Below are 13,390 nucleotides of genomic sequence, written 5' to 3'. Positions count from 1 at the left end.
ACAGCATATAGAGCGTGTACCAGCTAACCCGGGCCAAGCTAATTAAACAAAAAAAAAAACGAGAAAACAAGATATGACGATGAGATAAATAACACGAGATATCATAGCGCGAAAGTCTTGTTTTAGCTCATAAAAAAAGAAGCCGTGAGTACGTCGCAGTTCGCTGGACAGCTGAACTTCTACGCCGTAGGCAGAGATGACGGCAGAGATCGGTGATGCTAAACATTATTTTTCGTTAACGACACCTAAAAAGCAGAGTTTGTAGTTAATATTACTGTAAATAACTAAAAATAATAACTTAGTACTATCTGTCAAAAAATAAAATCCCTCATTTCGCCTTCTGCAGCGATTCGCTGGAACTTGAGAGCTTCCGGGCCCAACCAAAAAGTGCTCTGTGAAAGCATGATGCCGCTGTTGTTGGTGGCGGCACGCAAATTTTGTTACGGCGGCACGGACATTTTGTTAGGACGGGTTGCGCAAAAAAGGATTGCCGTAGTCGAATGTGAAAATGTATACACAAATAAAACTGCAAATAAAAATGGCTATATTTGGCTACGAAATTTGTTGCACTTTTTTGTGTTTGGCTACATTTGGGCTACAACTTCTCTAGCTTTTGGCTACGCCGCCTCGTCGGACCTGGCAACACTGTCCTAAGATCGAACCTTGGGGTACACCCGTTAATATAGGCTCTATGTTTGAGGAGGCTGAGCCATATGCCACACACTGTTTCCGATCTTTTAAGTAGCTTTCTATAAGTTCAAGGGCTCGCCTTTGTATGCCGTATCTAGGAAGTTTATTCAGTAAGATATGATGTTTGACGGAATCAAAGGCTTTCCGTATATCGAGGAATATTCCAATTGTTAGTAATTTTTGTTCAATATTTTCTATAAGCCCTTCTTTAGCATACAAAAGTGCTAATTTCGTTAACTAACAGCGTTTCGAACACTAACAGTCTTTTGAACATCGCCTATTGAAGAGCGAGAACTTATCTATACAGGCCCCACCAACAGACCTCCCAGACGACGCGCGCTACTCTGGCGCCATCTCGTAGCTATCGCCGACGCGCACTACGCTTTTCTTCTCACGATTTCGCCTATACCCTCCTCCGCTTAGCGCATCATGGTTCCGCCGCACCCTCCTCTCCGCTTTCCTCCTCGCGCCTCTTACCTCTCGCCGCTTTTCACTTTTTCATCTGTCACTTTTATCGTTCGCTCAGTTCATCATCGCTGAAAAAAGTCAGTTACAACAACAACAACAAAAAAAAAAAAAAAACGTTTAGGTGTGACACTGACAACGAACTTATCATGGAACATAAGTGTTATTAACATTTGCTCATCTGCCTCTCGAAAACTCTGTTTCCTGAAGCATAAACTTAAAACCACCCCAAGCAATGTTAAATTACTCAGCTACCATTTATTAACCAGACCCAAGTTATAGTACGCGTGTTAACCGTTGGGGCTCATATACTCAAATAAACATTAAGTGCCTCAAAAGACTACAAAGAAAAAAAAACAGTCAGGGTTATTTGTTTAAAAAATTCTCACGATCTGATTCTCTATCCAGAATAACGAAAGCAAGTGACATTCCCCTTCTTAAAACGCGTCGAAAGCAGTTCAGAATGTACTTAATTTATCTGCTTCCTAATCAAAATCTTGCCATAGAGCCATCACCGTATCTTTCACCCTTACTAATCAGGCCTACAAGACCACCATCAGGCTCTCGAACACCTTATTTTGCTAGAACTTACACTTAAAGTGTTTTTATTTTCCACGCTCGGTTTCCGATTGGAATGGATTAATATCCAGGCACCGTCTTAGTAACTGTTACCACACCAAAGTTCCATTGTCGTACCATTCCACACTTCTGTTATTGTACCGCTGTTATCACACCAATCTAGAAACAGATTCCACTGTTGTTGTATTGTATTGCATTATGTATGTTATTAGTGTAACCTTGAAACTGTCCATTATTGCTTTTTCCCCATATGTCTAATTTTGAAACTGCCCACCTGCTTGGGGCCATGGGTCTGCAGTGTGTAATAAACAATAAAATAAAATAAAATAAAATAATATTCGCATGCATAAGGTTTTACATGTCCTCCAGAATTGAATAAACCCCAATGTGCCCAGAACACGATACTGAAATAAAGATAATGCTGTAATTTTCGGTCTCCTTGTACCTTTTCCACATATGCGTAAGCTAGCTGCAGCAATTCAGACATGCGCCTTTGTAAAGCTCCTGGGCCCGCCCCTAATTCTTTTAATGACCTTCTCTATCGGTGTAATAAACCACTTCGTTAGCCATTCTTACAGGATTGGAGGATCCCCGCGTCCCTCATACATGCGTGCCCAGACCAGTCTGCGATTGGCCTGAGCGCTCAGCGTACTGTTTACGAAACTCTTCAGTACGTCGAGACCACAGGCTTGTCCCAGCTGGATTGCTCGCCGCACGACGTTCGGACGAGCTGAGAGCAAGCACGGACTCGAACTTCGAGTTTGTGTCATTCTATATACGGAGGGTGAGTATATATGATCTCCAAACGTACACTGCACTCGTCGTTACGACAGAGTGGCTATAACCAAACACTTAACCAGTCTAGGCTGTTCAAGGTGTTCTTTCAAAACTACGTTAATTTATTTGGTGGAAAATGGTTTGTTAATTATTACCGGATAAAATCGGTTACGTCGGTGCTGCGTGAGGGATTTCATAGTATACATTAATAGTGTACTCGGGTACTGTTTACAGTCGAACGCGGATAAATCGAATCTGAAGGGGATAACCAAAAAGTTCGATATGTAGGTAATTCGATATATAAAATAAAAATTTCATACAAAAATTTTCATGGGGGGTTTTACTGCTGTTCGTTATACACAATAATTTGTTGTATGTGGGTTCGGTATACCCGGGTTTGACTTGTATTTCGGCTCATTTTGATACAGAAGAAAACTTGCCGGGGTGAGCGTTTTGTTTCTTTCGAATGCAATGTAATTTCCCTTTCCCGGTAAACGACTAGAACTGAGCAGACGCTGTAAAAATCCACGATGTCGTGGCGAGCTACTGAGTCATACAGCAACTTCAGGGTGACGTCGTCACCGACCTCTTGCTTTTGCATCATTTATGGCTTACTAAATTGCATGTTGTGGTACGAATGGCCGCGTTGCTATTGGAGCAGGATAAGTTATTGTTATAGCTTAACGTCGTATCGATATTTAGTGTCCCTTTTAAGACAGGCTTACAGTTACTCAGCAGGCCATGAGCGATCAATCTACGAGCTAAAGCGAGTTGACTGACTTCACCTAAATGGAATGGAGTAAACTACAACGGGTTTATTTTATTTATGAATTATTGTTATTATTTATTTTATTTAGTCACACTGTTGACCCTCCGTTGAGGGTCGTTACAGGGAGGGTACATGAATTAATTTTGCAGCCCGTCAGGAAGCGAGCGCAGAACGCGCGTTTGCTCTCCGCCGTGCGTTCGCTCCCCGTGAAAGCGCGCGTCCCTCGCGCGCTTTCACTCGCACATACAGCATAAGGCGCGCGGCGATGAACGCGGCGACGATTTCATCGCCGCTGGACGTCATACGTACGGAACCTCACGGCGACGGCGACAGCGACGGCGACGCCGACGGCAGAAATCCGCTTGGAGTGTCCATATAATTGATGTCGCAATAAAAGGTTCTCAACGCAAACACACATTTACAGTGGTCAACTAACAAGTGACAGCATAATAATAGAAATGAGTGTCAATGAAAGCTTGAAAATCGCATATATCATTTTTCTGGGCAGCTTCTTCTGGGTAAGTTGTTCCATAAGCTTATGGCGTCAGGAAAAAAAAAGAAGAAAAACAAAACAAATCAGTCCGGGTTCTTATTGGTTGCACCAGGAGGGCGTTAGTTGTTCGAAGGAATATAAAGGCTTTATGTATGTTTCTTTCTTTCTTTCTTTCTTTTTACTTTCTCATGCATTATCTGAAGAAGAGTAAATATGTGCGGCGAAATTTTGTTATGCAGTTAAAATTTGTCCTCCACTACTGAAAATAGGGCATTTTGTTAAGTTACAGTGCGCTTATTAGAAACTGGTATTCGTTTCAAAATTCATTCCATGAATTGCGAGCTCGCTTGTTTCAATTCACCATTTGCAACAGGTACTCGAAAGTGATTAAATCAATAGAAAATAATAAAATATTTGTGAAGCTACGTATTTATCATGCACTTACCTTGAATATTAATGCTCAGCAGGACGCCATAATCACGTGCTGAGCCACGCGTTGGCCTGTATATGGGCAGTTAGTCGCACTAAAATAACGCGCCGGTGGGATCATTGGTCCCTATGGCATTTGCAGCTTGCTGTGCGAAGAGTCGTGTAGGTTCAACGGATCCGGACTGCAATTTCGCGTTAAAGAAGGACATAAGTCAGTTTAAACTGATCGAGTATTCTTTGAGAACTCTTTCCTTTTTCGTTATTTTCGCGATAGTAGCCTACTATAGAAGAGTAAATGAAGGTCAAAGTTATTTTCGTTTTCAAATTTCGCGCTGAAATCCCAACGACGGTGGCGTCAGTGGGACGTCACGGATTTCAAAGTATATTTTCGTATTTGCGCCGCGCTGGCTCTGTGAAAGTTCCCAAAACTTGCCAAGTTAGATATTTGCCCCTTTTAGAATACAGCGTAGCCTACTTTCAGTGATTTACAAATAACTATAGGCTCAAGCAGGCGCCGTCAAAATCTATGACGTCACGGCGAGCTGGTGCGGGAACTTAAATACGATGTCACCATCAGTCTCTTTTTTTTTTTTTTTCCCACGTCTTTTCTGGCTTAACAAGCCTCTTGTCATAGTAGAGTAGCTTTTTTGGTATTGTAGAAGGGAAATAATTTTTCTATTTAATGTCTTTCTAAGCCACGCTGCTCTCTCTCTCTCTCGTGGAGATTTGACAGGAACACGAGCTGTATAGTGCTGCAGTTTGCCACCGCGCTATACAGGTCAAGACAATTTTTTTTATTAAAGCCTTCCAGCGTCTGGTATGCCTTTATTTTAAATGGCGTCGCAGTGCAGAGGCTCGTCCTTATAGTCACGCCCTGTGTCCCTCTGTTGGTGAGTTGCCGCGCCTGCGCCCACCCGGTGCGTCGCTAGATGGAGGCTTCGGTGTGCGCCGTGTTGTTCAGCCTGTAGGGCACGATGTACTTGCGCAGCACGGTGCACGTTTGTGTCAGTCCGGCACTCTGCACCCGGGGTTGCTCCACGAGCCGCATGGTCATCGTCAGCTGCCGTTCATTCGGCGGCCACAATGTCTTCCCCTTCTGCATGGTGCTGCGGCCGCGATGCGAAAGGATATACTGAGCAAGTGGCGAGAAACGGCAACCATGCAGTGTTGCCGCTAGCGAATTTTCTTTTCTGGAAATACCCAAGAGGGGAGACTTTTTTCAGTGTCCTTTTGGGTGAAACGTTAACATCGGAGCGGTCGAGTGGAAGGGGTGCGTTATTCTGCGTTAAAGGAAACTCCCGAAGTCGGAGGCGGGTCACAAAATACGACTGTAATTATTCCCTGAGGCCGTATTTTTGTGATAATTCATTTACTTTCGATTCTTCTTGATGACCAATCCCGCGGATAACGGCGGCTTGGTGGTGCCGGCATCGATCGAGCCAGTGACTAAGATTCGAAAAGAACGAAAAGCATTAATAGATTGATACACGATACCTCACCTCCAACATTGCAGGCCAGGCGCACCTGTTACGTGGTAGGTGAGCCCTGTGACGTTGTCTTTCCTGGCGAGGAGACTGGCCACACAGAGAACGAGAGTCTGTAGGCTTTCAGTAGACTTGTCAGCCATTTTCATGATGTACGAAAGTGTAACATTTTGTGCTCACGATAGTCACCGCGCATGATCTGGCGCGCTTGCCGGGCTTGCTTGTTTGCAACACCCAAATCTAGTGAAGGAGCCCGAGTTTGTCTGCACGCTCGCACATTGCCAACGCCTCCTAGATAGCAGTGCCTGTGCACTCTGATTTATGACGTCATTCTACTTGGACATAAAATTCCCATTGCCAAGCCCGGTGTGACGAAAGCGGTGACGACAAAATCACCGCGGCTTATTCGGGAGCATCCATATTAGTTTCTACAGTCGGGTAAGGTAGCATGACGTCATGGATCTAAGTGCACCGGCCTTGTGCTAATTAGGAGGCGATGGCATTGCCCAGTGAGGCATTTCCCTTTTATGTTCGGCACACGTAAGGAGAATACCGCAACCTGTAAATGCGCCGACTGCTTGGTTCAACTATGCTGCACTGTGTGTGCGTTCCAACTTACATGGGAATAAATCGTCACTTGCAAGTAGCGTTCTGTGTTCTCGTGTTTCTCTTCATTTGTGTTACGTGATTCAATGCGCTTTACTAGCAAGTACGCCACACCAAATCGTCCAATTTTCAACTTTTGCAATGGGACGCTGAAATGGAAACTATATATAACTTTCCGGCATTTTGTACCTGATTTTGTCAGACCTGGTGCGCCGCAGTGAACGACAGGACCGACGCGCAATGGAGCAGGTGACGCAAGCGTGAATAGTGCATTTCAGTAGATTGTGCCATTGTACCATCGAATCATCGATGTCCCTTGAGAAGCGGGCTCTATAATACAATTACGTTGCAATTAATTGCTGCTATAGCAGAACGTATATGAGGAGAAACGACGCCTGTAGCTGCAGCGTATAGCGGCCCTGCAGGGAACTCGATGTGTGGATCACCGCCATACACATGACATAATGTGCGCGCTGCACCCGCCGTGGCGTAGTGGCTAGAGAGCGTTGCGCTACTAAGCCCGAGGGCACGGGATCGAATACTGGCCGCGGCGGCCGCATATCGATGGTGGTGAAGTGCAAAAAACACCCGTGTAACGTGCATTGGGTGCACGTTAAAGGACCTCGGGTGGTCAAAATTAATCCGGAGTCCCTCACTATGGCGTGCCTCGAAATCAAATCGTGGTGTTGCACGTAAAACCACGGAATTTAATTTTAATTTGCACTCTGCGATAAGCAAGTGTCGATTTAGTCCACCATCACCCCGAGGTGGGCGTTTCCAGGAATAACGGAATCCTTTTTGTTCCCAGATGAACGGCCATCTCGCATGGTCGCGCAATCCTCACCCATTGTGGACGAACGAGCTCCAGAGGCCGATCAGCAGCTGGCTGAACTCTGTGTCGCGCGGCGTGGCCATCTCGGGCCGGTCGAACACGTATCCCCAGACGAAGGGGAACTCGTCGAAGTGCGTGACGCCCATCCAGGGTGGCCAGAAGCTGCCCTTGAGCGGCCGGTAGCCGTACTCGTAGTGGTAGAGGTGCGAGCCCCGCTGGCGCAGCACGAAGTCAGAGAAGTACAGCGTCGGGCAGCGCATTGCCACGTCCCCGATCCCCTCGGCCAAATGCCGAACTATGTCTGGCGTTGACGTCCCTTCCTGCACCACGATGGAGACAAGTCCACAGAATTTATCTTGACTGAATAAAACAGACTGCCTCTTTGGTTATAAAATATGATCATTGAGGGACGTGTACTATGAAAATGACTTGCTATATGGGGTATAAAAGCCGAGATTGGTCAACAAATACACGCTCTAGTTACACCTAAGTGCGCAACGGCGCTGCCTATACATGTATGTATACAGTATAATATGCATTTGCATGCAGTAAAACCTTGTTGTAACGAAGTCATCAAAATGGAACATGCATGGAGCTCGTTATACGCGATATTTTGTTAAACGCATTGGAGCTCTAAAGGAGTCAGAGATATGTTAATGCAGGAAGTGCACTAGCTCCAACAGTCCAGATGCTAGTTAAGTGCATTATTGTTGTCTACACATGAAACACGAACTTCATGATAACTAGAATCATTGACGGCTGCACCATCATTCGCGACTGGACAGTATCGGTATGAAATAGCATACGGGTGCATGACCTAGCCCAAGGCGATCCGGGAGGCATGGACACACAAATTTTCTAGGAGGCTGAAAGGTATCTTTGGATCCAAGTTCCTGCACTATGATCGCTGCATTATGCCTCCAAGATCACTGCATTATGCCAGGCTCTAACCAATGGAGCCGAAACATGACGGATAACAAAAATGATATGCCAAGCTATTAAAGGATATAACTAAGGCCCTACGGATAAGCGAGCGAACGCAGATAGATGACATTTTACTTAAATTAAGAATAAGTGTTGTTGCCATAGGTTATGTAATGCGTACAGAACAGACAACAATTGGCCTTTTAGAGTAACAAAATAGGTGCCAACTTCTAAGTGAAAAGGAACGTATAGTCGAGGGCGGCAGAGCATTAAGGCGAGAAAATTTATTGAAGAATCGCAGCGAAGCGGGTTAGAAAATTTGCTTACATGTACACTCTAAGAAAATGTTGGACCCTTTGGGGCTTATATTGTTCTCCAACAATCGTCATCTATATTGCGTACATTTCCTTTCTTTACCGCTTCGTTTCCCGTATTTTCAGGTGACATTGCTTTCTGACAGGAAAGCAGGAAGTGTGCGCAATATTGACGACGAATATCGCTTAGGGACAAGATAAGCCCTAAATGGTGTAAATATCCTTGAGAGTTTATATAGGAAGCATTCGGCTGACGCAGGAGTCGGAAGAGACCTCTATTCTGCATTGAACTTGAATCACTTGATGATGATGATGATGATGATCTGACGGGATGAAAATTGTACCGTTCATGAAGCGTCGGTGATATCTTAACGGTGAAAGGGCCAAGCCAATCTATCGCCTCATGATTCCGTCCTTGCCACCTGGCTTATGCCCTTTCAGATCCAAGAAGCCGTCTCAAGCATATATAGAGTGCGAAGCATTAAAAAAAAAATTAAATTATGGGGTTTTACGTGCCAAAACCACGATCTGATTATGAGGCACGCCGTAGTGGGGGACTCCGGAAATTTGGACTCCCTGGGGTTCTTTAACGTGCACCTAAATATAAGTACACGGGTGTTTTCTTAAGACTTAGAGATGGACTCCAACCAAATAAGGAAATTTACTAGCCCGACGTTTCGGAACCGATTCGGCTCCTTCTTCAGGGGGTATTCTTCGGAGGTGGCGGTGTGCCGCTTTTAAAAGGTCCATCGTAAGAAAGGAGAGGAAGGGGGGGGGGGGGGGGGGGGGGGCTTCGGCGTCGCTGGTCGGCTGGGTTGTCCGATGTTGGGAATGCGTTGACGAGAGGCGGGGGGAGGGGGGGGGGGACGATATGTTTTGGTGTTGCTCACCTAGAGTGGGGGTTCCTTTCTTCCCTTCGTCGCTTCCCTTCGTCTAGGTCAGCAACACCAAAACATCTCGTCCGCCCCCCCCCCCCCCCCCCCCGCCCCTCGTCAACGCATTCCCAGCATCGGACAACCCAGCCGACCAGCGACGCCGAAGCCCCCCCCCACCTCTTTCGTCTGTCAAGAACAGGTGCCCCGTCAAGTGTCTCCCCGCCTGAAGCTCTCTCCCCCCCCCCCCCCCCCCTTCCTCTCCTTTCTTACGATGGGCCTTTTAAAAGCGGCACACCGCCACCTCCGAAGAATACCCCCTGAAGAAGGAGCCGAATTGGTTCCGAAACGTCGGGCTAGTAAATTTCCTTATTTGGTTGGAGTCAATCTCTAAGCCTTAATCAATTTTCCCAACCAGACAGGTAATTCTGTCGAAATGTTTAGCTTCAACGGGTGTTTTCGCATTTCACACCCATCGAAATGCGGCCGCCGTGGCCGGAGTATGACTGTCGCTCATGGGGTGGGGAGGTGCGTCCCCGTTAAATTTAACAGCGACAAATGGCATGCAACGTTAGCACACGATTATTGCTATAATATCAACGTACGTAACACCAAGAAAAGTTTATCGTGTTCAGCGATGTGAATCAGCATCTTGGCACATGTGGGAAAGTTCGGATAACGCGCAGATTTTGATGGCTAGCAAATGCTGAATGCTCGCATTTTATCCCTTAATATATAAGTTTTCCACTCTATTATTAGCATTTCCGCTGAAGCACACCAATTGTTACCTCATGTCATAGTCCAGGCAGTTCTTCGCCTGTTTGGTCTTATGAGTGCTTTTTTATCTGTGCACTATAGCCCTGTTCGGTATCTATCAAGCATGGCAACTCTATATCAAAACGGCCAGTTAAAGTGTAAGAGTGAAGGAACATGCACACTTCACGTATATATACTACCTACTTTAACATTGGCCAGTAACCCCTCGATGAGGTCCTCTGGCGCCTCCCAGAGGGCATAGTTGACTAGTAACTTCACGATGGTCACGTGCTGCCTGTTGCTCATGACGAACGGGTCGGTGATGCCCATCGTTTGGTACAACTTGTACAGGAAATACGTGCCCTCGTTCTCGTTCACGCCTATCAGCAGGTCCACCGGGGGCGCACTGCCGTTGGCCATGGTGACCAGCGGGTCCTTGGGCAGAAGGTCGTCCCCGGATACAGGTATAAAGGACGACGCCTTGAGTCCCAGAACCATCTTGACAGCGCCCAGGAGCTTCTGGGTCGTCTGGTTCCGCAGGCAGTCAACCACGTGTGCCATGGGCCTCCGCAGGAGGTGCGGCCCGCAGAGCCTGGCTGCCATCCGCCGCGCCTTCTCTGGTCCCGTGATTTGGTTCTCTTCCACCTTGTAGAAGGGCGTGCCGCTCTGCATGATGGCCCGCCGAAATAGGTGACGTGTGAGCGGAGATAGGACGTGATAACCGACCGAGATCGATCCCGCACTCTGGCCCATCAAGGTCACGCGTTCTGGGTCCCCACCGAAGGCGCGCGCATTGTCCCGTACCCAGAGCAGCGCGAGCCGTTGGTCCCACAGGCCTTGGTTTCCAGGGGCGTCGGGGGTGCCAACGTACAAGAAACCGAACACGTTGACCCTGTAGTTGGGCACCACGACCACGACGTCGCCCAGCGCGGAGAAATGGCTGCCATCGTAGATGTGAAGATTGTTGCCGCCGTTCTGGAAACCCCCGCCGTGGAAATACACGACGACTGGGCGCAGCACATCGTTGGCGCGGACGCTGGGCGTCCAGAGGTTCAGATGGAGGCAGTCTTCGTCAAAACTTGAGGCGTTGACATATTCCGTGTTAAACCAGTAGGACTCCTGCGGGCAGGCAGGTCTCATCTCGGTCGCCATGGTGACAGTTATGGAAGGCGTCCTCCGCACAGGGTGCAGAAACCGGCGCTCACCTACGGGAGGGTCGGCATATGGTAAGCCATAAAAGGCGTGCAGAGTCCTGCCATGCGCAGTGATCTCGACGCCCTGGACGGGGCCTGCGGTCGTCAGCACGACCAGGCTTCCATTGCCTTCTGCGCGGAGGAGTTGCTCCTCGTGTCGCTTTCTCCCATCGGTCGTCAGCAGGACAATTCCCACGATGCCAAGCAGTAGGAATGCGTTTATCGCGAGCACTGAAAAAGTGGACGTCAAAAACGAATGTCGAACGCGCCTTTCGGTGCTATACGTATACATGACGCACTTCTTGTTCCTCGAAGCATTAAATCAAACAACAATATTAAAAAAATAACATTCGTGTACCATGAAATGTTATTAATCAGCTGCACATGGTTATTATTCGTTCAATAAGTCCAAGGTAACCAGCAATTAAACAGTTTTACCTCCTAACAGACGCAAAAAATATGCTTATTATTCACCATATACTCATCGTCACGCCCTTTCAGCACCCGCGTACGTGCGCTCCGTTAGTGTTTTGAAATCACCCAATAAAAATTCGTTTGCACCCTTTAAATTATCACAGATCAGTTCGAAGGGCATATGGAATCAGCCGTTTTATGCTTTATTCTGCAGCCACAAGTATGTAATTAAATTTAGTGTACTGTTATGATTATTAGAGAACATACAGGACTGCTGTACTCCAAGGTATACACCATGCAGGCCCTCGGGGTTCATAAGTACCCTCAAAGCCCTGGGCCAACGGCTTTATAAAGGTTTAATTGGCACCGTGGCCAAGCAGAGTCACACAATATAATGGTACAAGTCCTCCGAGTTTCAGAACAGGCCACGCCCTGTTTATATACAAGTGTTTCTCGGGCACTTGCAACCCTTCTGCACACCGTAGCTCCTTCGGGTGATGGCGGCTTGCTCATGCATGTGTACTCTCAAAAGATGGTGACGATTAATAATAGCCCACGAGAATGTAGACGAATTCAGCTTGTAGATCTGAAAAGATCCGCATCTAGCTGCTGGCCGTTATAGCGATCCAGCTAACTCCACGAAAAACATCTAACGTGAGCGTGCCACAAAACGGGTTGCTCACCTTTGAGACCGCGACAGAAGCATTTCACTCTAAGGTTCATCGTTGTGCAGTTGCGCAACTACCGAGTCTCAACGATGTCCAGGTGCGCCGCGACCGGACAGCAAGCGTTTTTCAACTGTCAACCCAACATCGGCAGTCCCCGCACACACGTAAAAATTTTGCCGATAACGGCATGACCTAATGGTCGCACCCAAATAAACTCCTGACACGCAGCCGTAGCAATATCGCTGGGACTGCGCCAATGCGAACTGTTCTATATGCGAGCACATCTTGCTCGTGATTGGAGTTTAAACTGATTTTGCTTCCGCATTACGTGTCAGTATAGCTGCAGAAGTTTTGCGCTTGGTGGTACAATTGGTTAGATATCGGTGGGTGAGGAGGCTGGAGTCGAATTTTTTATAGTGGAAAACGTAGCATGTCGTCGCGACGGGCCAGGTAGAAGAAAGAAGACGGCAAGCAGCCTATGGAACAATTATACTGAAGAGGACGAAGAAGGTCGCGTGCTACACACAGAGAAGAAAGTTTAATGAAAGGGAGACAACAACAACAAATGTGGAGTGGTTGGCAGGGGCAGCTCGCCTATGGCTTGATATACTCCTCGCTGGAGTAAATGTATAGTGTACACTATAGTAAAGAGGAAGGCGAATAGAGGATGAGGAATGATGATGGAATAACACAACGAGCTATAAACACCCGATGTCCAATACCGTACTTCATCGGTGTCCCTCACACAAACTAAATATGTTGCCATCCGCTCCAACCCGGACGTCTCAGTCCTCCTCGCGTCATCAGGCCCCAAACCCTCTGAACAGCAGGCTTGCGGCCCGCCAGGCAGACATACGCCGACTGCATGAGTACAGCTCTGTGAATTCTGCACTCCTATACGCGGGGATACCCCGAGGCGCGCAGGTGCTCATACACAAGACTCGCCAAATGGAGGATGAACGTTAGAGGTATTGAGCACTGCCAGACCACAACTGCACCGAGGACGAGGATGAGTCTTGCCACCGATATGTTCCACCTGCAGCACTAGCGCCACACCGAACGATTCACCCCCTATTGTGGGAATGCGTCGGCTGCCACCATCTCTGCAGCTGAACTCGCGATCAA

The 13,390-nt window shown here is 47.3% G+C and overlaps 1 protein-coding gene across 4 annotated transcripts in view; it reads right to left on the bottom strand.

The window, feature by feature from the left end:
* LOC119456146 (cholinesterase 1) overlaps window positions 1-13,390 on the bottom strand; it is a 91,336-nt gene that overhangs the window by 53,620 nt on the left and 24,326 nt on the right. Inside the window, exons 2-5 of one of the 4 annotated variants that reach the window (XM_049669562.1) lie at window positions 12,281-13,301; window positions 10,195-11,414; window positions 7,137-7,444; window positions 5,017-5,308 (exon numbers count right to left, since the gene is read on the bottom strand). In XM_049669562.1, coding sequence (XP_049525519.1) covers window positions 5,128-5,308; window positions 7,137-7,444; window positions 10,195-11,414; window positions 12,281-12,320 — 1,749 coding nt within the window. In that variant the 5' untranslated portion in view covers window positions 12,321-13,301 and the 3' untranslated portion in view covers window positions 5,017-5,127. The other 3 variants (XM_037717761.2, XM_049669561.1, XM_049669563.1) reach the window with 3 other exon arrangements.

Source organism: Dermacentor silvarum, chromosome 6 (assembly GCF_013339745.2).
Source record: "Dermacentor silvarum isolate Dsil-2018 chromosome 6, BIME_Dsil_1.4, whole genome shotgun sequence".
NCBI lineage: Eukaryota > Metazoa > Arthropoda > Arachnida > Ixodida > Ixodidae > Dermacentor > Dermacentor silvarum.
Note: the sequence above shows the minus strand (reverse complement) of the source record. Positions and strands in the feature narration are given on the sequence as shown.